Source organism: Scomber scombrus, chromosome 23 (assembly GCF_963691925.1).
Source record: "Scomber scombrus chromosome 23, fScoSco1.1, whole genome shotgun sequence".
NCBI classification, from domain to species: Eukaryota; Metazoa; Chordata; class Actinopteri; order Scombriformes; family Scombridae; genus Scomber; species Scomber scombrus.
Window position 1 is genome coordinate 13,544,359 of NC_084992.1, and position 25,118 is coordinate 13,569,476.

The 25,118-nt window shown below is 39.4% G+C and overlaps 1 protein-coding gene across 1 annotated transcript in view; it reads right to left on the minus strand.

Annotated features, from left to right (window-relative positions):
• LOC134005861 (phospholipid-transporting ATPase ABCA1-like) overlaps positions 1-25,118 on the minus strand; it is a 141,998-nt gene that overhangs the window by 35,427 nt on the left and 81,453 nt on the right. Inside the window, 7 exon segments of the mRNA XM_062444881.1 lie at positions 4,490-4,634; positions 6,070-6,185; positions 7,338-7,515; positions 13,129-13,298; positions 15,281-15,355; positions 18,886-18,991; positions 19,614-19,708. Of these exon segments, the coding sequence (XP_062300865.1) occupies positions 4,490-4,634; positions 6,070-6,185; positions 7,338-7,515; positions 13,129-13,298; positions 15,281-15,355; positions 18,886-18,991; positions 19,614-19,708 (885 nt within the window).

Genomic DNA, 25,118 nt, shown 5'->3' on the forward strand with positions numbered 1-25,118 from the left:
AACTGGTCTTTCTCCCCCCAAAATGTTACTGGTCCCTTTCTCCCTTCCTCCTCCTGAGGCTACAATCAAGCACAAAAGCAATGATTAATTAAATGGTGACACAATGGACGCGGCTGTAATAGACCCGGCTCATGAGGGGTGGAAATAAGGAAGGGAGCTGTAGAGGAAGGAAAGGGGTGAGAGAGGAAAAAGAGAAAATATTACTACGTTTGGTGCGGCATGGTGTTCAAAAGCAAGTTCATGCATTATGCATACTGCTTCATTGCAGCATAGTCTTCAAAGCCCCTGCATACATGTAGGGAGTATTTAAATTTATCATTTCCGTTTTTGGGCAAGTCCGTGCAAAGAGTTGTTGGGGTAAGGGTGGCAGTGTGTTTTGTTATGTGCTGTGTGCAAGATTTCCAGATGAAATTATGCAATGGATACTTGTAATTGTGCTGTGATTTTGACTGAGTAAGCTTTTAACTCACAGTTGAAGATTCATGCACGCATCCTTCTGAGTCTATCAGCCTTTAAAAACGATCCAAAAGAAAGATGTAAAGATATATTTTCATCAAGTAAGTTTACTTGATGTCTCAATAGACACTACTGGCACACACTTGCTTTCTGTGCTTTTTTGTCCTCCACGTAATCACGGAAGAGGAGGCATGACCGAATCTGATTAGAAAGGATCAACTATGTTTTTATACTGTTATTGCTTCAGTACGTGTGGTAACCCCACATTCAAGCTGGAAAGTTATGCCGGTGTGCCTAAAGTCCTTTAGTTCAACCTCATCCTGAATAGTCTAAACTATTTAGGGGTGAAGTAATTTACAAACAATGAGTAATGATGTTAAAGGATCTTATCTTGTTTAACACTGAAATATTGTATTACTGTTCCTGACACATCATGCAAGGGCATACAAGTCAAAGAGAATAAATCAATCTGAGTTAATCTCTTCTCCTTGTGGTAAAACATACAGTAATGTTCAAGATCAAAAGTGGGCATATGCATCTGTGAGATGATTTTTTTTCCCACCAGTAGGTGGTCACTGGCCTAGTTTCTCAGGCAGATATGAAAACATGATGAAAAGGCTTCATTGATCATAATGTCAAAGCAAACCTTCAGATGTCCAGCAATGTGTTCAACAATAATTCATCACTCCTTTTATCTACATTTACACATTTGTTTGAAGACTAAAGGATACAAAAGAACTGCAATCACAATTCATAGATGCATTCTACTCTAGATGTGGATGAGATATCATTTGAGAAATGAATCTCTCTCAAACAATCAATACATCCCTATTCATTAAACTCAGAAAATAAATATAACAGATCATGCCAATAAATAGTCTAATGTATTGCATGTGAAATGTTTCAAATTCTCATTTCAAACTCTTCAAAAGCTCATTGGAAAGGGAGGAGCAGATTTTGGTGTTAACGTTCTGTATATTTGTAATTCCATTGCAGTACAGCACGCTACCATTCTTTTGTATTTAAATAAGGAAAAAAAGAATGAATTCTGCAGCTGGGGTTTGATGAAGGAGAAAAACGTGCACCTAAAGATGATATTAACACTATCTTTTCTTGCTGACAAACATTTCATCTCGAACATATTGCTATTCCCCACTTGTTAGAAAATATATGTAAATGTACACATACAAACACATCTTGAGACTTTCTAAGGGCACTTACAGAGATAAAGAAAGTCAAATAAATAAACAGCAGCAATGACCTTGGTTGAATGGAGCCCATTTGTCTGGCAGAGGAATGTGAAGAGACCTAATTTCAGATCAATACATGAAATAACAGATCTTATTTTTACTGGGTGTTCATCAAGGAGATCTAAGAGGCTCTTAGTCACAGATGATGAAACGCTAGACAATTTTCTCCCTTGCGTTTGTGCTACATGCCCATAAATCATTTTCAAATGCTTCTGAAGGTGGTATAGTCTGCGAGGCGCTTATCTGACCCATATCACTACATGTGCTTATTCCCACAGCACAACTTCATTCATAATGCTAGGAATCACAATGAGAGCGGACAGACACATTATTTGGCTCGAACAGTCTTGTTAGATATTTTATGGAGATAATATCCATACTTTTTTTTTTTGGCACTGCTGTGATTCATGTGGAAAGGTGGGAATCCTAATCCTAACCCTAACCCATCAGCAAATTCAAGAGTTTGTAAGGATTGTAGCTAAATGTGTGCTGTAGTTGTCATGCCATGTTTTGCACAGGAGTAGTTAATTTGAAAAAGATTATGGGGAAAAGCAGACTATGTCAGCATAAGCTCTTGCTAACCTGAGCTGCCCTGAACACATGTTTTATAAATATTGATTTATGCTGTTTTTGCTCTGAGGCTTATTCAGTTTTTGTTATGACGCTTAGAGTATGTACAACTCCTGCATTTTACGCCAATTTAAACATCCGGTCAATGAAAGCTGCTGGACAGCACACAGTGCACTCAAATTACACTACATGAGTTAGGCAGTACCTGTCCACACTGCCACACCTATACGTTTATCCTAGAAAATCTATAAGTGCCTGTGGTTATCTCTGAGTGGCACGTGGTGGAGGTATTGACCCAGACACTGCTTCAAAAATACAAGGCAGGCTGGGATTGATGCAATCCACAGGGAGCTGGACAGTCCTGGGGGGGAAAAAAATCTCCCATTGGTCTCGAGACAAAACTGGGGCACCGAGTCTGTAAACTGCAGCTCTGCTTTCTCACTCTGTTACTTTTTCTATTTCCTCCCTTGGAAAAATTATGCTATGCCCAAAAGGGAGATAGATTCGCCATGTGCTTGAAAACAGATTGAAGCCTGTAGATTTACTTTTGAACAACATTGTTTAACTAATGCCACTGCTGATTAGTCTCAAAGTGAGGAGACAAAGCTTAGAAATGGTAGAAGTTGCAAATGGACACTCCTAGATTGAGCTGTCTATCCTCTCTGTCTAACTGGGGCACACTGGGGCACTGTTGCTTTTTGGAAGTTTTCCATAGATATATCTACTCTGAACATAGAAAACCTGTGTTGGAACATTCGTTGATTGATGTTGACCCATCAGATTCTCTTATCAGCAGTGAAATCAAGTCAGATTAGGAGAATTATCATGAACCCCTGTCCCTGTCCAGTCTCAGACGATCCCGAGAGAAATGCTATCTTCCTTCCCAATGCCTTCGATAAGAGATGTGCGCAGTAAATCCGTCCCTTTACACTGCCAGTGGGCAACATGCTGTCCATTAAATTACCAACAATGGCGCCCTTAATGAGTAATATGCTCCACTAACGCTGTATCAATAAATAAAGTTAATGCAGGGACAGCAAAATGGCAATGATGACTTTCTTTGAGGAGAGACGTGCCAGCCGAAAACACAAATTGATAATGAATGCCGGTCATAATGAAATCACAATGTAAATGAGGAAGCCTCGTTAGGAGACGGTAAACATCCCATGCCATTGCCAAGCAGCACCAAAGGAAACATCAAGTCAGAGGCGGGCTTGTCGAAGTTAGAGTGTGCAGAGGCAAAGTCTTTCAGACAACATTACACTCCATCTGAAGTGTCAGATCAGAGCTGTGGGAGACATTGTGATGAAGCATCAGATGTATAAGCAGCTTGTCAGAGAGTGAAGCACCGTTGTGTCTGTTGACAAGGAATGACTGATCAGTGTAAGGCTAAAAATATGAACTGAAGAAAAAAATAAAAACAAGTGTGGGTGATGTATGCTAATCATGCAAATAACAATTAAGTCTACAAATCAAATTAGACATATTTAGTTCAGTAATCAAATGAAAAAGACGTCAAGAAAAGTAGGTGATTTTCTGCAATTATCACCACCTGTAAAAGAACTGAGGCCCTGTTATTGAGAGCGCTGGACATTACACAAATTATATAGTCAGAATAGGCCAATTTCTCTTGTATAATGAAATGTTATTGAAATTATATTCAAAAGTAAAATGACTGTCAGTCAACACCACCACCCCCCGCCCCCCCCCCCCCCTCCTTTTCCCTTTTTTTTTTTTGGTGTCTTTGTCTTTTGATTCCCCTGAGACTGAAGCAGCTTGCAGTTAAAATGAACACTTGCTGAAAGATGGATGAGGAAAGTTCTCCGAAGACCCAATTCTCACTAAACGATTAAACATTAAAGAGAATAGGGAAAATAACTCCTTTGAAAAATCCTGGAGAGGATAAAGGAAATATATTAAAAGTTATACCAGGTGGGTACACACTCCGCCCACAAGCGTATGGAAGCCTTTGCTTTGAAAAACACAGAGCATTTATCTACAGTATGATTCAATTCAATTAGCTATCTACTGCTATATCCTCTAAATAGAATAGTTATGCAGCTATGGGAGACTGAATGTCTGTGCCTTCTTTTTCACAGGAACTGCGTCTTCTGTGGTGTTAAAATGATGCATATACTGTGTGTATGTGAGTGTCTGCTTGTCTAGTTATTTATCTGTCCTTTCCTGTGTGTTTGTGTGTGGCCGCCACTTACATCATCATCAAATAGCTCCATAACGAAGGTGGCCACGCTGCCGTTAATACCGATGAAGAGGTTTATACAGGTCAGCACCACATAGGCTGTGCTGGGCACGCTGAAGATGAAGGAGGCGGGGTACATCATGGGAGTGATGGCAAACCTAAACAAAAGCAACACAGTGTCACGCACAGAGCCAGAGAGGATGAACAAGGATCACCTGACTGGATTTAGCAATACAAAAGTGGAATTACAAAGAATTAGCTGATCTCTACTGTGGCCCGAACTCATTAAACTCACTATCAAGGTTAATATGGCACCCCGTGGCAGATTTCATGTTAGCACTTACTGATTTCATGACATCTTTAATTCAAGAATGCAGATTGCTAGGTCAATTGTACCATTTGTGCTTTAATAGCACCACCTGCCTCTTCGATCATTTGCATGTCCAGTAAGTGACCCATTATAGTAGTAAAATGAAAATGAGACCAAAATATCTAAATTAACATATTATTCATGAGCTCAGTATGGGGTTTCGGAAATCCAAGCATATAAAAATCCCAACAAACTACAGAACTTGTTAATTAGGGTTCATTTGTAGGTGAAAATCTCATTAACTTTGCTTTCGTTTATTTTATTTGGGGGGGCCTGTGAGCGATCTAGTAGGCCTCAAGGTACAGCTTATGGTTTTGGGTGTTATGCACGTGACACCTTATTAACATTTGGGTTTTCACATGGGAGCTCAGTAGACAATGATGTAACAGCAAGTGAATTTCAGTGACACTATAATCACTACCACAGTACAGTACCAACTTAATATGAATCATCAGCACATTTTGCCGGAAATAGAGCAGCCACCCTTCATTCATGATAACGTCCCTATTTAAAATACAGTCGATGTACTATAAACAGTTATTAATTTGCCAACCAAGAACTTACAGTATATTCCCTGTGAGACTAGAAAAGCAATGTTGCAGAAAAACAATGACAGTGTTTTAGATTATGGTGGGATGTTCTGATAAGGCACATACCACAAAACAGCAAATGTTTGATCCCAGCCAAGGACCTCTCTCTCTCCCCCATTTTTTACTAACTGCCTCTACACTTTCCTATCCAATATAGGTTATAATGACAAAAGATAACTTTAAAAATGGTGATGGTATTCGTCAAACTGAAAGACATATTTTTCTTTCAAAAGCATCAAAAATACAAAGTAACAATTCAATGCCAGCTCTTCAAAACATGTAAGAAAGGAACAGCCACAATGGCCACTGAACAAATTAAGTTGTGACTAGCCACAGGGTGTTGACATAGCTGAAAGAGGATGCAATTTAAACTGTCAAATCTAATGTACCATCGGGCGAAATCTGACATGTCTTAAAAGTTGCAAAGCAACTCTACTGACTGCCGTATACACACAGTTTATCATTTCAAGAGGCTCGTTGCATCATGGGATATCTTTGGGCAAGACATGCACTGCAGACATTTCTATCAAATGTACTGGCTCAGTCATAAAAAAATGGATGGCTGCATAATTCGGTATAGTAAGTGTTGTATATCGAAAACTCAAAGAAGCTGTGAGTTGTTCATTAACTTACCCATACAAAATTAGGAGGAGGACCAAAGCAGGCAGGTTAGGTGGGGAAACGTAGGATTTTTGTTGGAAGCAGAGGAAGATCACAATCACAATCAAGCATGGGATGATGTAGTTGCACTGTTGAAACAGAACAAGAAATAAGGAGCAATCCACATAAGAAGTAGAGGCTGGCCCATGCTTATTAAATTGCTCTTCAGGCCGTTAGTGACTACATGAAAAGATTGTTTGCTTTTGACATTTTTTTCTCCTCCAGACAAACTGAAAGGACATGGAATTATGAAATCTGTAGATGACTTTTTAATTAGCACTCAAATATATTCCTCTTTAGTTTTCTAATTAATTCAGTGAATAGCAAAACCATTGGAGGCTCTTCTGTTTGAGGCAAGTGGACGCTCAGTGACACACTGAACAAGTGTGCAGTGGTTTTACAACATTTTCAACTGAGAGACTTAATAATGATCTAATATTTGTTTCAACCCCTTCAGTAACAAAAGTGAAGGCTAGGAGAAGAATATTTGAGTTGTAGCCCAAGAATAAAGTTAACAACTGATCATTGTATTTCTATACATTTAATTTTTCAATTAATATTCCCTTTTGTTCCATAGCTTAGCAAATCCGCAGATTTCCACTGGTTGATAAACAAATACTGTTGATACAGTAAATAGAATATCTAAGGATACAATGATGCATGCTTATTTACAGTTCCCATAAAACATTTACAGTGAAATATTAAGGAGCTTTCAACCTGGATACAGCATGTATGCTAATGCAGAAAGCTTCAGGCTAGAATCATTAGAGCGGCTCCTCAGGTACATTTGTCTTCCACTCAGACAGCATTTATCCACCATAATGATGCTCTTCCCCCAATGCCATTTCTTTACCAAAGGTACCTGATAAAATGTTTACTTCCATTATGCCTTAGGGAAACTGCCATTAAACCTGTTGAGCATAACCAGCAGGGGCAGCTGGTGTTGATAATTACGCCTCAGCCAATAACAGTTGCTCAGGTGAAGCTTTTCCCAGAACCCAGTGGTGTCAAAACTACATTATATTGGATGGAATTTTTTTTACATTTAGCCTCAGGTGGAAAAAAAATCCAACTCTGGGATAGATTTGGGAATACAGTAAATTGAGGCCTACAGCACTGAAACCAGGGTGAGATGAATCACATTATAGCATAACAGTTTTACCTAGTTGTAACTCATAAAGAGTAGCAATGGCATGATCTGTTAAAAGGTGTCACAACTACTTGATGAAGGTAGTACTTACCATGTCCCAGACAAAATTAGACAGCCAGTAGACAGCTGGGTTTACTCCACTGACAAATTGCAGATGCTTGGCTTTGTTCACCCTCTCTTGGATGAGGAAGAGGACAAAGCTGGCAGGGATGAAGGACATGGCAAAGATAACGCAGATGGACACCACCACGTCAGTCGAGGTTGTGGCCCTGTGATTGAAGAGAGCACAGTAAACAGGAAGTTGACTGGAAAGCTATTAGTGTGTATCAGGACACTGTAGTGGAGAATTGCAGTTCTTAAATACTCCTGCACAGGATCAAAAAAATAAATATAGCTAACCCTAAAGGTCAGTGAACAACCCTCAGATAGAAACAAGGGACATGGATTTCAGAATGACAGCACACAGGTGTGGACCAAAGCAGCGTCAGATAACAAAGTGACATTGTTGTCACATTGAATTGCAGAACAAACAACACTATCCTCTAAAGGCTTGTCACATCAACACATTAAAGAGACATAGAAATCTACATAACTATAATTTGTCCTCACACTGGCTCAGATAAAACATAAACTGTTAAACAAAGGTTGTAACTTACAACCAGTCAACTATCTCATTTTACACAGCAAGGAGCTAAGTTAAAAATAGACACAGCATGAAGGTGTTTGGAAAAGATCTTGAATGGCAGACTTAAACTGCCTACTTAGTTTAAGAACACCATTTATAAAATATATAACATATATAAGAAATATATTAAAGTATAACCACTAAATCGCTCTGGCAACCCTGAATAAGAAACACCAACACAGGAGTGGACATTAAACTTTGTCGAAAAGGAATTTTTAAACTGTACAAAATGTTTAATTTAAGACTTTAAAGACTTAAAATTGATGTTGACAGTGTATTATTATTCTGATGACATTTCCATTAGAACACAGGTAATTTGACTAATTATCTTACTGGTAACAGTGGGTGCTAAAAGCCTGTTCCCCTACCACAGGGGTAAGGTAATTTGGAAAAGTTGTTTTCATGAATATGGGATATGAGATATCTTCATGAAATACAGAACTGTAGCTTAATTGAAATCTAAATTAAATGGTTTTATGCTTCCTATGACATTGATTAAAGTTTTGGTATGATATTCACTGACTTTAATTAAAGGGGAACACTGGCTCACTTAATTTCCCATTTCAGTAGGCACTTGACATGGCTATTCACTACAGTATTCACATTTACTTCCTTTGCCAGCATTCACAAGGCCAAAAATATTAACCATCGCTACACTGATGTCAAAGAGAATAAGAAAAGGTTAGACTCAACACTGTGCTGCCTGCAAAGTATATGACTTTTTCACAGTAAAGGAATTATGGCTGAATAAAAGTGAGGAAAATGAAGCAGGTCTCTGTGCCAGGAAAAATGAGTCAAATGACATTTAAACAATGTTAAAGCTGCATTTGGCTTATTTCCTATAATGTAATAAATGCACTTAGCAATGATAAGATGCATTTTGCTGTACCTGCGGAAATAATCCACCTAACTAATATTTCAGGTGTTCCGATTAGTTCTGATGACTTAATTAGACAAGCATTATAAGCAATCATGTGGGGAAAAAACTCACAAGGATGTTTGTATATAATGGTACATCATAAAACAGCTTTTAAGGATCATTAGCGTTCTGAAATCATGATAGGCCATTATGTTGGGCTCACCTTCAATTGGTCTCTTGGCTACCCAGTCAACAAGTAGAAGAGAAGAGAGGACCACAGTTAAAAATATGTAACAGTGCTTCTTTCATGTTCGAAACAAATTGGTCCTATATTCTCCAAGATGCTGACCTTTATTTCATTGTCATCTGTCTTCATTTATAGCACCCCAGCTTTGAAAGTGTCTTTTGTTATGTCTGCTCAATTAGCGTTGGATAAAAGCTGTAGTGTATTTTTTAACCCCCACCGTTATCCTCACCCCCGGCCTGCGATAATCTCTCGCAAGACGTCCCGCTGAGTAATTAGCATATTAAATAAGATACCCTGTGTGGCTACATGGCTGAATTTATCATCTCCAACCAGACACAATTAGAACACATAAATATGAAATAATTTACAGCAGTGGGCGCAAATGCACATTTCAACAGGTTTCAAGGGCTGTGTGCTCTGGTTGGGTGGGGAGATAATGTAGGGGACAAAGCTGTGAATGATCTAACCCTGAATGCTTGAAGCAGGGTAATTGCTGTGAAGAAGAGGACAAGCAATCTGCTAATTAACTAATAATGGAACAGCAATAACGATGAGCAGTGGGAGTATAGCTTCACAATATGTATTGCTTTCCTTTAGGTTGTGTTAATGGCAAGGGCTGCAGGGCACAGCCTTACATGTTTAAGTGTAGATGGTCTGAAAGCATGAGATAATTATTTACTATTAAGCTTCAGGCACAACATCCAGGTCATTATTTGTAATATGCAGAATATGTAGATGATGTGTGGAAGTATGAATTTTTTAGCTCAACCATATGTGATTATCTAAATAACACAGTTTTGCACATAGTGTGTGTTGCACAGATCAGAAACAATATTCATTTGCAGATTACAGCTAAATTATACATCAAATTCAACAGGGTGGCAGGAACAGGAGGCTTTGACAGTTGCCAAATTGATATTCCTCAGCAATTAAGATAGTGATACAGATATCTCCATTTTGAAATGTTGCCAAAGTCTGACCTTTCTGATGATGACAGAGGAAATTGGAAAGCCCTATTTCCGTGCCAATGCAGATTAACAAAAGCACATAGACTTCATGCAAGTAAAAGTGATCATTTCAATAGGTGTAAGAATCAACTTTTTGCCATCTGCATTCACAATTTGGTTGCTCATTTAATCCTTTGCACTGGAACTGGTAGCACACTATTGGGGTGTGTCAGTTGGAAACCTGAGGGTGTGGTGCAATTTTTAGCAACAGGACAAGTTATTAGTGATTCATTATTAGTGATCGAACAGCTCTAGTAACTGTCTCTTAAATACACAACAAGGCGTCAATTAAAGAAATATACAAACCTGCTACCTACACTTAAATAACTTGAATTACATCATTTATAAATATTCATATAAAAGGTTTTTACAATTGGGAGGTCTATGATTATTATGCTAAAGACTCGAAAGTGGACCAGTAAATTCCACAACTCTTTTTCCCATTCTTGTCTGCAACCTGCACACTTATTCAACTATAGATGTGGGTCTAAGCTAATCTGGAGACCGTAGTTTATAAATTGTAGTTGTGACACTTGTCACAGAGAGAAGAAATAGGAAAAGATGCTCATCTTGAATCTATGATCTTTAGTTCACTTCTTATGCTGGTGCAGTCCCTCTCTCTCTAACTCAAGGCTGTTTTCAACACCTGATCACTACATAAATATCCAGCTAAGGGTTTTGCTGATGGAGCATGTAATATAACTGCCCATATGTTGTGATTGGTAGCAGCCACTGACATGCCTATATAATGTCAGGATTATGGCACTCTGCAGTTTTCTGTATTTCAACTATTTTCCATCAAAAGTGTGGATCATGTTGAGGTCTCTGAACAGCCAAAATGCAAAATATCGGCAATAGATTACATTGAGCTCAAAATGATTGGTCATAATCACACAACAAAACTGTACACTGTACACAGAGAGCAGTTAGAGCCATATGGTATGAGCCAGTATGCTGTGATTTAGAACATCATTAATCTCTGACTCTCGTAGGGAGTTGCTCTCGAGCTAGCCCTGGGATAAGCCATGAGAAAAAAAATGATATCCTTGTAAGGGGCTCCCATGGGTCTCCAAATATGTGAATACTCAAACAAATCCCTCAACTATCCATCTATCTGTCTTACACTGTTCATTGTTTTGTCTCATCTGTTCTCCCTTTGTCTATGCTGTCCCCGCTTTTATTTCTCCCACTCCATTGCTGTGTAGCTATCACTCTGGCTTATCTCTCTCAGTTCCCCATATGGCCGTCAGTCTTTTATTATTATTCTTTTTCTTTATTTGGATCCCCATTAGCTGCCACTAAGGTAGCAGTGATTCTTTCTAGGGTCAGCACACAACAAAACATAACATATCTAACATGACATACAATGTAACCCATGCAACAAGTCTCAATAAAAACATGTTCAAGACAAGTACAAGTCAAGTAAAAAAAAAACTAAATTATGCGACTATGCTGATCTCTCACATAATTTATTGGTGAGCACAGACAATTTGGTGGTTTAATAGAACAGATACTCCAAATCAAACCCATTAGATTACATAACAACCTCTCTTCGACTCTAGGCCATGAGAGACTGGTATGCATTCTCTCTGTACTCTGCCTCATACCTAACGGACAGGGCAGTGCGAGCCCTGCAGCTTTATTCTGAGTTAATTGGAGTTTAGACAGATCTTTTTTGGCTGCACCCGACCAGACTACTGAGCAGTAGTCAAGGTGAGATAAAACTAGTGCCTGTGTCACCAACACTCCAGAGGCAGGGGTAAGAAAAGAGGAACATATTCTGATGTATAATATCCCTCTACCCATTTTCTTAACAACATTTTTAATAGCTGCCCATTAAGTGTGACACCAAGTAAATTGGCCTCTTGAACATAGTCAATATCCAAGCCTTTGAGTGATAGGAACACAATAGGATCATACTTATGTACACAGTGAAGCAATAGTTGCAGTTCAGATTGAAGCGTGTTCCTTAACTCAAGTCATGATATTTAATGCAAAATATATAGTTGTATAATCTTTAAATAGAGTAGCACTGTACTTATTGAAAATATAAGGCATGTCTCTGGTAAATATTGAAAAGAGTAGTGGCTTAAGGCAACTTCCATGGGGCACGCCACACTGTAAACTTTAGGAGAGTAAAGACTACAATTAAAAAACACATACTGCATTCTACTGAATAAGTACCTACTCACTCAGTTGACTGCTGTTGGACTGAACCCATATAAAGTTAGTTTCATTAATAATAACCTGTGGTCTACAATATCAAATGCTGCGCTAAAGTCAAGTAATACAGTTCCAACCATCATGTCAGCATAAGATAACCATTTGTCGATCATCTTGGCCTGTGCTGTGCACGTAGAGTGATATGCCTTATAGGCATGCTGGAAATCAGAGTTGAATTAATTAAGTGAAAAATAGTGTAGTATCAGTTCAAGAAGAACTTTTTCCATTAGCTTGCTTAACACAGGAAGAATACTAATGGGCATGCTATTGGCAGCTGAGAAACTCTGGCATTTGTTTTTCGGAAGAAGTACAAACTTGGTAGATTTCCAAATATGGGAGAATAACCCCTCCTTAAGAATTAAATTGAAAATATGACACCTTGGCAATGAATCGCCCGTCCAGATCAACCATACCGGCTGGTTTATCATTGTTTATCCCAGTAGTTTTTTCACCTTTTCAATTTCAATATCTTTCTCTTAATTGAATTGGTTATTATTTGAAAAGGCATACCACTCCCACTAGGGGAGTCCATTTTCTTTCATAAAATGTTTTTGCATCTCATTCTCCAGTGAGGAAAAAATGCAATTTTGACACAATTGTAGGGAATATTCTATAGATGCAGCTTGCTAATTTTCACTAAATAACATTATATTTCTCAATTATATGTCATCTTTGCCCTGTTTCTCTTGATCTGGAACACAACAAGGCGCAGAGGATGTAATTAGGACATTTTCAACTTGCATCTTTGCCTCACATACTGTACATCTGGAACAGAGCAGCATTTCAATCTACATTCACTTTCACCATGCTGTCCCTACCATCTAACTTTTAACCCAATTATTGGTTCAACTTGTGACTTACATGGCCACATAGGAGAGCTGCTGCTTGGTGAGGTTGAGCGGGTGATTGGAGACAGAGATGCCATACTGGCGGGGATCCTGTCCTGCTGGCAGATTTCCTCTCAGGATGGCGTTGTTGGCCACACTGAGGAAGGACACCATGCCGTGCCAAGCCCGGTTGTAGAACCACACCTGCGGAGGTAGAGACAACCATTAGGACTGATAACAGCATGTAAAGGCTTTGCAGTTGCTTCAGATGTCTCCTAGCAACTACATCTGGCACCACCATGGAGGATTAATTTGGTAGCGGACAAACGAGAAAAAGATTTAACAGGCTGTTTCTGAAGAGAGAGATATTTCCAAAGTTGTGTGTGTGCGGACCAGTTGTGGGTGAAATTGTCTTATTCTGAGGTGGATTTCTTTTCAAAGCACTACTGGGAGGCACCTTTTGTCATTCCAGTTAACGTAAGGAAATGTTTTTGTTATTTATTGTGCCTTTAATAGCTAGCTAACTGGCCGATAAAGTAGCAAAGACAGGTACAAAAATGATCATTACCAATAACAGTACAGAATCTGTCTGCTAGTAGTGTTGCAGCAGCTGAGTAGATGATGATGAGTTGTTGAGAGCTTTTAAGAGCTGTCTACCACCTATATGGCCACCATAAAGCATGTCACTTCACTTACAAGCACTCTATTTCTCCACAGCCTAAGAAATGGAGAAAGCATCTCTATTGACACTGGAAAGTCTTTTATGCACCACACAGCTGGATGTGCAGAAGTGTGTCACTGTTTGGCCACTGTACACATTCTCAAAGATATTTGCTATTCTGTCTTTGTGTGTATACAGAGTTTTATAACTTCATAAGTATCTTATAATGACTAGAAAATGGTAATTTCTTAAACAGAAATACACTAGATTTCCCCCATCTCTTATTTAAATACGAAAGGGGTTCAAATCACCCCTTAAACATTTTTAGGACATCATACTGTTCCGTAAGAATAGGCAATAGAGCTGACAAACATTACTTTTTCATCCAATAGAAGATAAAGCATGCACTGACTGCAGAGACAGAGTAAAAACATTCTTGCACTTTCTTTTTAATGTAAGTGATTCTCTAAATCTGTGGCTGCTGGGGTGTAGAAGAAAAAGAATGGATGAAAGAGAGTGGGAGTGAGAGAGGACTCCCCGCTGATAGTGCAGCGCTAATTAAGAGTGGATGGTGTTTGAGTGTCAGCCTAACATAACACTGCATCACAGAGGAGGATATGGAGAAACTGGAGTACACACAGATGTGCCAGTACGCACATACTGTACTTTTGTCTCTCTCTCTCTCTGTCTCTCTGCCTGTTTGCGGCTCCCTCTTTCTCTGTGCTCTTGCTGTATCTCAGACACACAGGCTGACTAAAATTGATATTATTTTTCCTATTAGATTTCCTTCATCCTTCAGCTTCTGAAAGGTCTGCCGCTATGACATTATTTGATGCATTCAAGATAACAGATAGTAAAAAGCACAAGTTTGTCTGCTAAATACATGAGGGTGGTACACAGGGAGTGAAAAATATGTAGGTAGCTATGATGGCAAGCCATGTTCACATTTCCACAACTGAAACTACTTTGAGCATCAAATTATCTTGGGGAGGATTTAAACAGTCATAAGATAGCAACTTTATCTGTAACATTATATATTAATGTTTTGAGGCAGCATTTATTTCATTATATAATGAAATATGCAAAAACACATGAGCTTATTTATTGCTGTTCAGGTAAACTCAAGGTTGTACTTGGACTGGAATTTAATAAAACATGGCCTTTAATTATAGAGGTGCACTCCTTTTTGCATTTTCTGCAAAACCATCATGCCATATCTCAACTTTAGATTTTATTCACAACCCAATGTGTCATTGTCACTCATAACTTCTGCCAAGATAAAGTAGATGTCCAGAATTTAAGGTTTGACAGTGTATCATTTAGCAGATATCACAAGTAGAAAGGTGAGTAGACTGTTTTTTTGTGTGTTCCAATGACTGTTTTCATCCTTTTTTCATTATTACTATTCCTCCCCAAAAATCCAAACCACAGCAGCCTAATTTCACCTCTGCGATCATTAAATTTTCATCTAATTGGATCTAATCTAAACGCGGAGCAAAGAGGCACACTGCAATTAATATAATACCTTTACGTTGTCCCTGGTTCCCAGCTTCTTCAGCAGAGTCTCAGCATTCTGGATGATCTGATCAGTCACATTATCCTAATGAAGATGAGGAAAACAAGAAGAAAAAAAAGAAAACAGAGTTGGAGACTTAATTGGCTACACTTGGAAAACCACTACTGCTCTTTGAAATGCAAAACATGAGGCCGACGGAGACAAGAATTGAGACTTCCGGATAACATTTGGGTTTGCTGAACCACTTATTTCCCACAGACTTTGGGGTGGGGGTGCAGGGGTGTTATTTTGGCTACTCCCAAGTTGTTCCTCTTTTGACATTTCTGTTTTATTAAATATGGTGGATTAATTAAAATCATGAGAGGAGGGAAAGAACATTCAAACAAAGATTCACAAGTAACAGTAATGTCTTAATTACCTTATGTACAGATCAGTTTTAATCAATATCACTGGATTCTATGTCTCTAGTTGCTCATATACAGATAGAATACCAGCAAAAAAGGTGCTCTCCAGAATCTGCTCAGTTTTGGTGAGGAAATGAAAATGGTGGAGAGAGGGTAGGCTGGACAGGTTGCATTAAAAATCTGCTCTACTCCACTCATGTTTCATGTGAAATGAGCCTCAGGATGAGGGCTTGAGATGACAGGCCAAAGTGTCATGTCGATACCTGCTGTTCAAACCAGCCATAAGAGCACTGAGCACATTACATGTGTGATATAAATGCAAATGGACCTCCTGTTGGCCCCTACCTTCATCATAGGGCTATAGGAGAGGAGGGAGAGTGGATGCGGTGTGGAGTGAGGAGAGATCGGTGGAGAAAAAGTGTGGCTGACAAGTGGGGAGAAAGGTGGGGGTGGGGGGGTGGTAAAAATAAGAGGAGAAAAATCAAGAAAGACATCCCAAGAATGCAAGTGTGCTCAGGTGCTAGTGCTCATCTGCGCCGCTGAAAGAGAAATATATACCCAAGATATTTCCAGCCCCAAGACAGTTACTTTAGGATAAGGGGCTAAACAGATCAAAGGTCTGTTCTTATTTTTCTTCTATTCCACAATCCTTCACTCAGCCAATCCTACATCACAATCTCAGAGATGTGGAAACATTTCAAGAACGTATTCAGAGCATTTATTTGTGTTTGCCCTGCTATAGATCCTGTCTGCTCCTTTGGCATACCAAAATGTTTACATGTCATTTCAGTAACACAGCATAAAGGCTTCATCTCTTTCCATATCACTGTGTGAAAGAGGAGGAGGAAAAAAAAAAAAAAAAAGAATATACGCCCCCATCTACACAGACAGGAATATTTGTGTTAAATAACATCCCCTCTGTTCCAAGTCATTACCTATTCATACACCTGGCAGAGAACAACACTCCTACTCTTGTCTGTAATGCTTCCTCCTGCAAAAACGAGGCAATGTTTACCGTATTTGTGTTTTACTTCCTTTTTGGTTTTCATCGTGCCAAGCAGTGTTCTTGAGGATTAGCGGTGGCTAGAATGAGATGAGAAGGGGGCCAACAGCTGCCTGGGTTTAATCCTTGACAAACTCCTCCCCACTCAAGGACGATGACAAGCCTGGTTTCACCATGGCTAACGACACAGCAATAAAGCCACTCGAGTGTGTGGGGACTTTTTTTGGCTGGTATTCCTAAGTGGCCTGCACAGTTCAGTGGTCAAATGATCTGGGTGACAGTGTGGTCATACGGTCTGTGTCAGAGTGTGTTAATATGCATCTGCATTTGTGTGAGTATACTGAGATCTTGCCAAGAAGGAGCTCATGGGTTTTTAAATTAGAGGCTTATTTCTCAGAAAAATCTTTAAGAATCTTTAAAAAACAACTGTTATTTGAGGTGGTTGCGAAAGCTTTTTTGGTAAGAGTAGTAGCATTAACACCCAAGCATGAGACATTATGCCAATTGAAATACATTTTTGGGCTTTATTATACAACTTCCGACAAAAGGGCTTTCTTATTCTCATCGTTCCTGTCACCTCTTTCAACACAGAACCCTTATTTCGACTTGCTAGTCACAGGAAATGCAATTAAACTGAAATCTTTAAAGCCTGTTTCCGAGTCTGTGCAGGTGGCTCAGAGTGCCAAAAATAAAAAAAAAAAAGTGGTACTTCCTGTTACCTATTCACATCACAATGCCAGAGAGCCAGACATTTCCCAAGGACAGTGTAGCACTTTCATAACAAGGAATGCAGAGCTGGGACGGCTAATGCCAGGCCATTAGGGTTACATCATCGCTGCTGTATGAATTAAAGTCACATTAGCGTCAAGATCCCAGAGACAGAGAAGGGAGCCTGGGTAGGGATGAGACCGGAGACGCCTGAGGGCAAAGCAATGTGCTGATCTCAGAGTAGTTTGAACGTCCAAAATTTGAAATGTTAATGAGAGACTCTGTGTATGCAGGAGAGAAGCTGAGAGAGAGATGCAGGGAGGGGACAAGTGAACTAGTATGAAGTTCAAGAAACAACTGTAGTCGAGTAAGGGTGTGTGAACGCGTGCAAATGAAATAAAATGAGGGAGTAGAGGCAGATAAAGTTCAATAAATGTATGAGTGGAAAGGTTTGCAGGGTTGCGTGTGTGAATGTGGGTGTTCTTGAGCAGTGAAGGCCCAGATTCCTTGATTTATTCAAAGCAATGCACAGACAATCATAGCCTGTTGCCATGGACACTCAACAAAATGGATTTGAAGAATCTAAACCTCCTCTCTCTTTTGCTTTCTTTCTTCTTTCCTGATTGTTGAAGAATTCAGTGGGATCCAAAAGTATACAAAAAAAAAACCTCACCTGTAACCAAGATACATAGCTAGCTGAACAAAGAATGCCATGCTCCAATTAGGAGTGACAAACTGCAGCCTTGACAGGAGAAAAGCTGTTTCCAACTCACTTTTTCAATCACCAAACTGCAAAAATGTATGTAGGTCGATGCATTTGCATCAACGCAATTTCAGGCATGTTTAAAGAACCGGGAAGTACAGTGACATCAATGTCATAATGCATCAAATATAACATCTTACACTTAGCATCACTGAAGAATTTCTTGGGTGCTCTTTAATATCTTCAACAGTGCTGGAATGAGGATTTTTAAGTTCAGAAAATGTGAAAAGATTTTCATTTGGTCATTCAACAAATGTGTATTTTCAGTAGATAGTAGCAAATCATTTTTTTGTTTTTCAAGAATCAGGAAAAAGTCAAAGCTCCAGCAACACTTGCAGCATAGGAAAACTATATTATAAGTGTTGGGAGCTTTGACTTTTTTCCTTCTCCATGCACCTTGGAAGTAGGTTAAGTTGTGCCAGAAACCACCCTGTTGTTTAAAGAATCACAAAACTCAAAACTGGTGGTGGATTTTTTTAGGACTTATTTGACTATATTTTCAAACAACAGTTTTGAAGATCAGCACTCTGGTGGTTGAGGCAGGTTTTGACCCTGGTTTACCGTGCAGACAAACTAATTCTTTAAGGGGCCTTGCAGATAGCCCTGGGCTACTTTCTGAGCGCACCACTCTTGACCTCTCAGTACAAAATAGAACTTCTTCCCTCTTGAAAGAAATTCGATTAATCCTTTGATATCAACAGGTTTTACTCTGAGAATGCCAATATGTATTATATACCTGAGATGAACTGAATAGGTCTTTTAGATCCCTGAATGCAGCTTCGATTCCTGCCTCAGTCAGACGGACCTGGGAGTTGACTCCTCCGACAGAGATCCCTCCATACCTGGAGTGTCAGGAAAAAAAGCAGAAAGAGAGAGGTTCAAGTGGAGGAAAGGAGTAATACCGAAGATGTACACACCCACACATTTCTACACTTGCTCTGCATAGACCTACAAGACACAGAGGCGTACATAAATAGCACATATTAGAATGTAAGTGGCAATGTGGATGTGTACAACATGTTCTGGAAACATGATGTATCAACCTACTGCTTACAACACTAGTTTGCTATAAATATATTCACACAGTAAAATGAAAACATATCAAAGAGCCACCCAGCAGGATTTTTCATAGCATGACAACTGTGTAACATGTAGAGATGGAAATGGCAGCACTCTGTGTCCTTTTATTCAAACCACTTTCCATGACCTTCTGAAAGTGGATGCACCAACACCACAACAACAGCCTAGCTAGTAATTTGGCTCTCTTTATGTCAAAAAAAAAAAAAAAGGAGAAGAAGAAAGCCACTAGCCTCAAATATTGCCACCAGACACATGAGTGCACTGTAGTGATATCCCAATTGAAAAACATTTTCATTACAAATTATTTTCCCCTTAAAGGCTGAAGTGTATTCAAAAAACTATATTTCTTTGAACATTCACAACATTCATTTTAATTCACAATACCTTGTTTTTCCTGAGTGCTCAAATGTCTTGATCAAGATGTCTGACATATTCCGTCCAGTTAAATTCAGCAGTGTGTCTGTTGTGTTCTGGATCCTCTGTTAAAAAAAAGAAAGATAAGAAATATAGATTTTTTTTTTTTTTTTAAGTAAAATTTTAGCACACTAGTGGCTTGCACTTACCAGTTGTTCATTTTGTTGTTTTGTGACCTTTAAGGTACCCTATGAGTTTTTGACCACTATTAGCAGTATGAAGCAATGTTCCTTTTGGCAATGTTCCTTTTGGCTCTGTATTTGCAACTCCTAAAGGACACATCTAGCTTTTTAGCTGCTAAATGAATAGCTGCTACTGACTTGCTATTCACTAACATTGATTTTCTACTGTTTGGCACTGGGCAGGTAGTGTACAGTGGTCTATATCAGGGCTTTTTCGCTTTTATGAGAGCAGTGAAAGTGAACAAAAGCAGAGTAAATGCAGGCGGTAAAACCAAAACAATCAGCTGAAAGGCACACTAAAACGACATGGAAAGTAGGGGGACTGCAGTCGAGTGCTAATTTCCTATGGGTTTATCTCTAAGCATGATGCCTTTGAAAGTATATATAGTCAATTCATCCAATGTTAATACAAAAAAAAGTTTGAGGATAAATGACTTTCATGCAAAGGAGGGGAAGTGCCTTTTCTTTTATTGATGGAAGAATATAAAACTTTAGCAAATAGCACCTAATTGTGCCTGCAGCATCATGAGCAGGAAGGCCGACCACTCCAGCAGGCACGACTGTTCACCCGCCCATTAAAACTCATCCAGTCGGTGCAAAAATCAACAAAACTTAAGAGCAGGAACATTTTGCAGGTGATATCTGTTCACAGCACCGCGGAACATGTTCTCCCAACCCTTATCATAATAGTCAATTAAGCTTAGCTATGGGAAGCCTGGCTGAAATTTAGCCCCAAAGAGCGAAAGCTGTGTCTAATGTCAAAGGACCCTAATTAGATGCCCTTCTGTGGATAAATGGGTATATTCAAACATCCAATTAAGAGAGGGTGCGACACACCGCCGTGAATACACTCCACGATGTGTAGACTGATACTTACCAGTATACACACACACACGCACTCAGGCCGACGCCAAGCTGCTTTCGCCCTGCTTATTTAGAGAGATAACACTATGCTAATTAGCAGAGTGATCCTTGATAAAGTGCAATGGAGACCCCCAACTGCAACACAATTTACCAATCCCCCCCCCCCTAGTTGCACTGGTTATCTACTCTTGTGTACAAACAGCTTGATGTGCAAGCTTTGGGTAAACATGGTGTGTTGCTTAATCAGTTAGCTCTGTGTGTCATTTACCTTTGCATATATATCTTTTTTAAACACCTGATAAAGAGCGGATGTCTAAGTATTAGCTAGGGAGAAGGATTTTTTCTTTTCTTTTTCCAATCCATTCCATTAATGGGTACAAATCCACCTTTGGAGATACTTCACTTTGTTTAGGTATTACAGTTCATGGCTGTGCTGTTTCACGGGGTATAAAAGTAGCAGTAAAGTGAAGTGGAGATGAACTTAAGTAAAACAAGGAGGAGGAGAACAAAGAAAGATTAGAGAGGAGATTAAATAAGTAGTTAAAAAAACAAATAGGAGAAGAAAGCAGGCATGAGTGGTTAGGGGATGGAAGCATAAGTTAAAAATCGAAGACAAGAGCAAAGAAAAGGAAAGGGAAGCGGAGGAGGAGGAGGAGAACTCAAATCACAAGGCAAAGAACAAAGAGAAGGAGAAAGAAGGGGGAAGAAGAGGACCCATCTGGCTTATGAATCAGAGATAAGGAGGACGAACGGCACAGCAACCTTGGCTTATCTCTGAACAAACATGCTTCTCTTTCGAAAAGCCACAGGAACTCGGGAAACAAACAAAACCGAAAATAAGAGCTTTTACACTCCGCTGTGTGTACAATGAGTTTATACCCAAGCATACAGTCAGTGTGGGTCTAATTATTTTGGCCTTGGTCCATATCCCCCATCAAAAAAGGCTGAAATGGGAACATTACGTGATTGTGCAATACCTGGCCGTTTCTTTCCTGCATCTCTTGTTCATTACCTGGAAACAGCTTCAGTGTGTTTGGCATTCTGCACATGAAATCAGTTCTTTACCACACAGTGGTAGCTTGATAGCATGGGGAAGCAAACAGGGGTGAGGGAAATGTAAACTAAGGAGTAATCAAATCTGTTGAATGAGCTGGCATTCTCGAGCACTGAAGAGATAAGAGAGTGCGCTGTGTTCATATTAATCTTGGCACTGTTTATATGGTGCTGTACCTCTAAGGTAAAATTCAAATGTTATCTAGTGTGCACAAAGAAAAAGCAATCTCGGGGAAAAGAAAAATCTTATAATTAAACACATTCTGTTGAGTTCTATGGTCACTTGAATTGACTTTGTCAGGTCTTGAGGTTTTTGCAAGTGTTGATCAGGTTAATTGTGTTTACATGGAAAATGTGTAACTGCACATTTGAGCTTGTGATATTCTTCCAGCACATTATGCCGTGACGAGTTGAAGTGACCGGTAGCCCATTGTGCGAATATGCGTTTGTGTCACAATGTGTATATCTGGAGCGGCTCTTCAGTGCAGCGTGTTTGATTGTGTTGAGTGATTATGTCCAATATGATCACATCACAATTACAGCACCAATGGATGGATAATAGCCGGTGTAGTGTTGAAGGGCATTCACATGGTTATCACTATACAGTTACTAACCAGAATAAGAATTGGCTCATCTGTGCGAGATCATGAGAGATGGAGTCACACACACCCCTACCTGATGACAGATTTTTATCCAGGCCTGTTCTGTTCTGTTGCGACAAAGGGAAACCACAACCCCATCCACCGTTTACCTCACCTCACAATTCGGTGACCTTTTCTGCTTTTGTTTTCGAGCATCTCTTGCCTTCTGCTGAGACAGTGGCTCTGAACAGGTGGTTTTACACTAAAATGGATCTGTGGCTGTTGGAGTCAAAATGACAAACCAACAGGGCGTAGTGGGGCAGGATGTGTTGGCCAGATTGAGTATGGACTGGCAGGGTTTAAAGCTGCTACCAACAGCTGTTATCGGGCAGAAAACCTGCCCTCTTATGTAAGGTTTACAGATCCATTATCATCCTATTGACTAGCATGAATAAATGATAGTAATAATATGTCAGTCATGTTTACTTTATGTTCTGAATATAAATAGTGGCTTTATGCTGCACTGCAAATTCATCACAGGAATTTCTTAGGATGTGCAAAATACTTTTATTGAATTACTTATTTAGAGTTTAGGCAGTTTTTCTTCCAAGCTAACTAACTGAAGTAGATAATGGTGGTTGTATTTCTCATGCAGAGCTCTCCCTTTTTTTCCCACACAAATGGTAAGCCAATGTCTAACTTCAATAGCCTGATAGATGAGGCCAAGGAGAGTAATTTGCAAGCAAGCTGTAGTAAGGCCAGTCCCCAAATGATAAAGACATCAATCGTAATACGGTGAACGTGGCGGCTTTATCAATTCCTCTGCACGCATGACGGCCTATTCATCTATGAAGGTTAAATATCACCAGTGAACGAGAGTCAATACCTCAGAATTGATAATGGGCTTACTGTTGCCTGCCATTTCCATGGAAACAATGATTTCATACTACCTCCTGTGGTGCTGTGTCCATGTTTTTTTTTTCTCAGCCTCTTTCTCGTCTTTTCTTTAGTTTCTCAAGGGCATATTCGGAGGATGGGCAGGATAAAAGATAAAAAAGAAACTAGTGGAAAAAGCTGGTATACTTTGTCATGATTTATTCAACAGGGGAAGCTTTCAGGTTAAAGGGAATACATCCTCGCAACGTGCTTGGCTTCTGTGGGTGGTCTCTGACTTGGACTTGTATTAATTCATGGCCCCTTGTGATTGACCACAGAGTGCATGTAAGCAATGCAGCAGAGCTAATAAATGTGTATCTTCACATGGACACGAGTGCACATGTGTGTTATACAGCATGTCATATTCATTCATACACATCTATCACAATATTTATCCTTTGTCAGCTTGAGCCTACACACAATGGTACTCTCTTCAGACTACACACTTTATGGTTGAGCATGACGGCCGCACTTTATAAAGCTATATATGATTCTATCTCATGACCTTATGCACTACACTACATTTCAAACTGTAAATGGTGGGTTATGACCCTCTAGTGATTTCCAGGTAGCAGCAGGGAGGCAAAAGGGCTTGGATAATGAAGTGTGTAGGGTTATAGGCTACAGTTAAGTACTTTCATTCACCTGCAGGGTCATTTATAAAGAAACTGGACAAGTAGACTCTAACAAAAGGAAATTTCCACTAAAATTTAAACTAAATCCCACGATCAACCACTTCATCTTTAAATCCCACTGTACCCTTTAAAGTGTCCTTCTACCAGATGACCCCACTAGCTATAGTAGCACAGCAGAATACATCTTTCAAGGTTTCACCAAAAAAAAATGTTGCAGGGAATGAAGTAAAATTCTGCAAAGCTTGCTGGCTTACTGTATTGAGAAAACTGACTCACGGCAGATAAATAGAGTTGAATTGTGCAAAAAAAAAAAAAAAAAAGTGATGAGCAGAGAAAAGTAACTGCTAACATCACTGTGTATTGAATATAAATGCTCTCCTACCCTCAAATGTTTCTTATCTTAAATTTTAAAGCTCCCTCAGCCACAGTGGGAAATGACTGGCAACAATCTTGTTGCATGATAATAACTCATTGTCCTCAAGGTTGTTTCCATGCAAAAATGAGAGTCCATTTAACATCCTCTTAAAGGGTCTGCATTGTAACAACATAGGATGTTTTAAATAAGTGAGAAATGATGCAAGTGACTGTAACAAGATGCAGGCAAGAACTGGCCTTTAAATGGTCTTTTTACTGAGGCTAAGTACCAACCACTTACAGGATGGCACCGTAAAGTAGGAATCCAGTAAAGTAGCAAAGTGGAAGCAATTCATAAAATTACAGTAAAAAAGATTCTGGAAACTACCTGAATAGAAAAAAGAGTAGGGGTGTTTTAAATGGATGGAGCAAGCGGTGAGATGGGAAAGAGGGTTTGAGAGAAGGTCCTGGGTGGCTTAGCAGGCTGCCAGAGAAGATACAACAATACAAGCAGCACCTCAACAAATTGGAGACTCCATGACAGCGCTGTCGCAAGCTGGGACCCAACGTCAGGGATACGAAAAGGTTACACAAAGGGTACTTCTCTTGTTTGACTGTCTCAACAATCATCCTATAACATGATACCTGGATAGTTGCTCCTTTTGGCCCTAGATGGCCTTGTCACTGGAAAGAGCATACAGCAATTCTCACACAAGTTCAACGAGGCATTACAGATGTGTGGAGAGTGTGAAATGGCACATTACATACTGTGGTGCTGTATATAGGGGAAGTATAGGGGATGGGATGGATAAGAAAGATAAAGGAGAGGCAGAAGATGAGTCCAGCAGTTTCAAACTGTGTCATTTAATT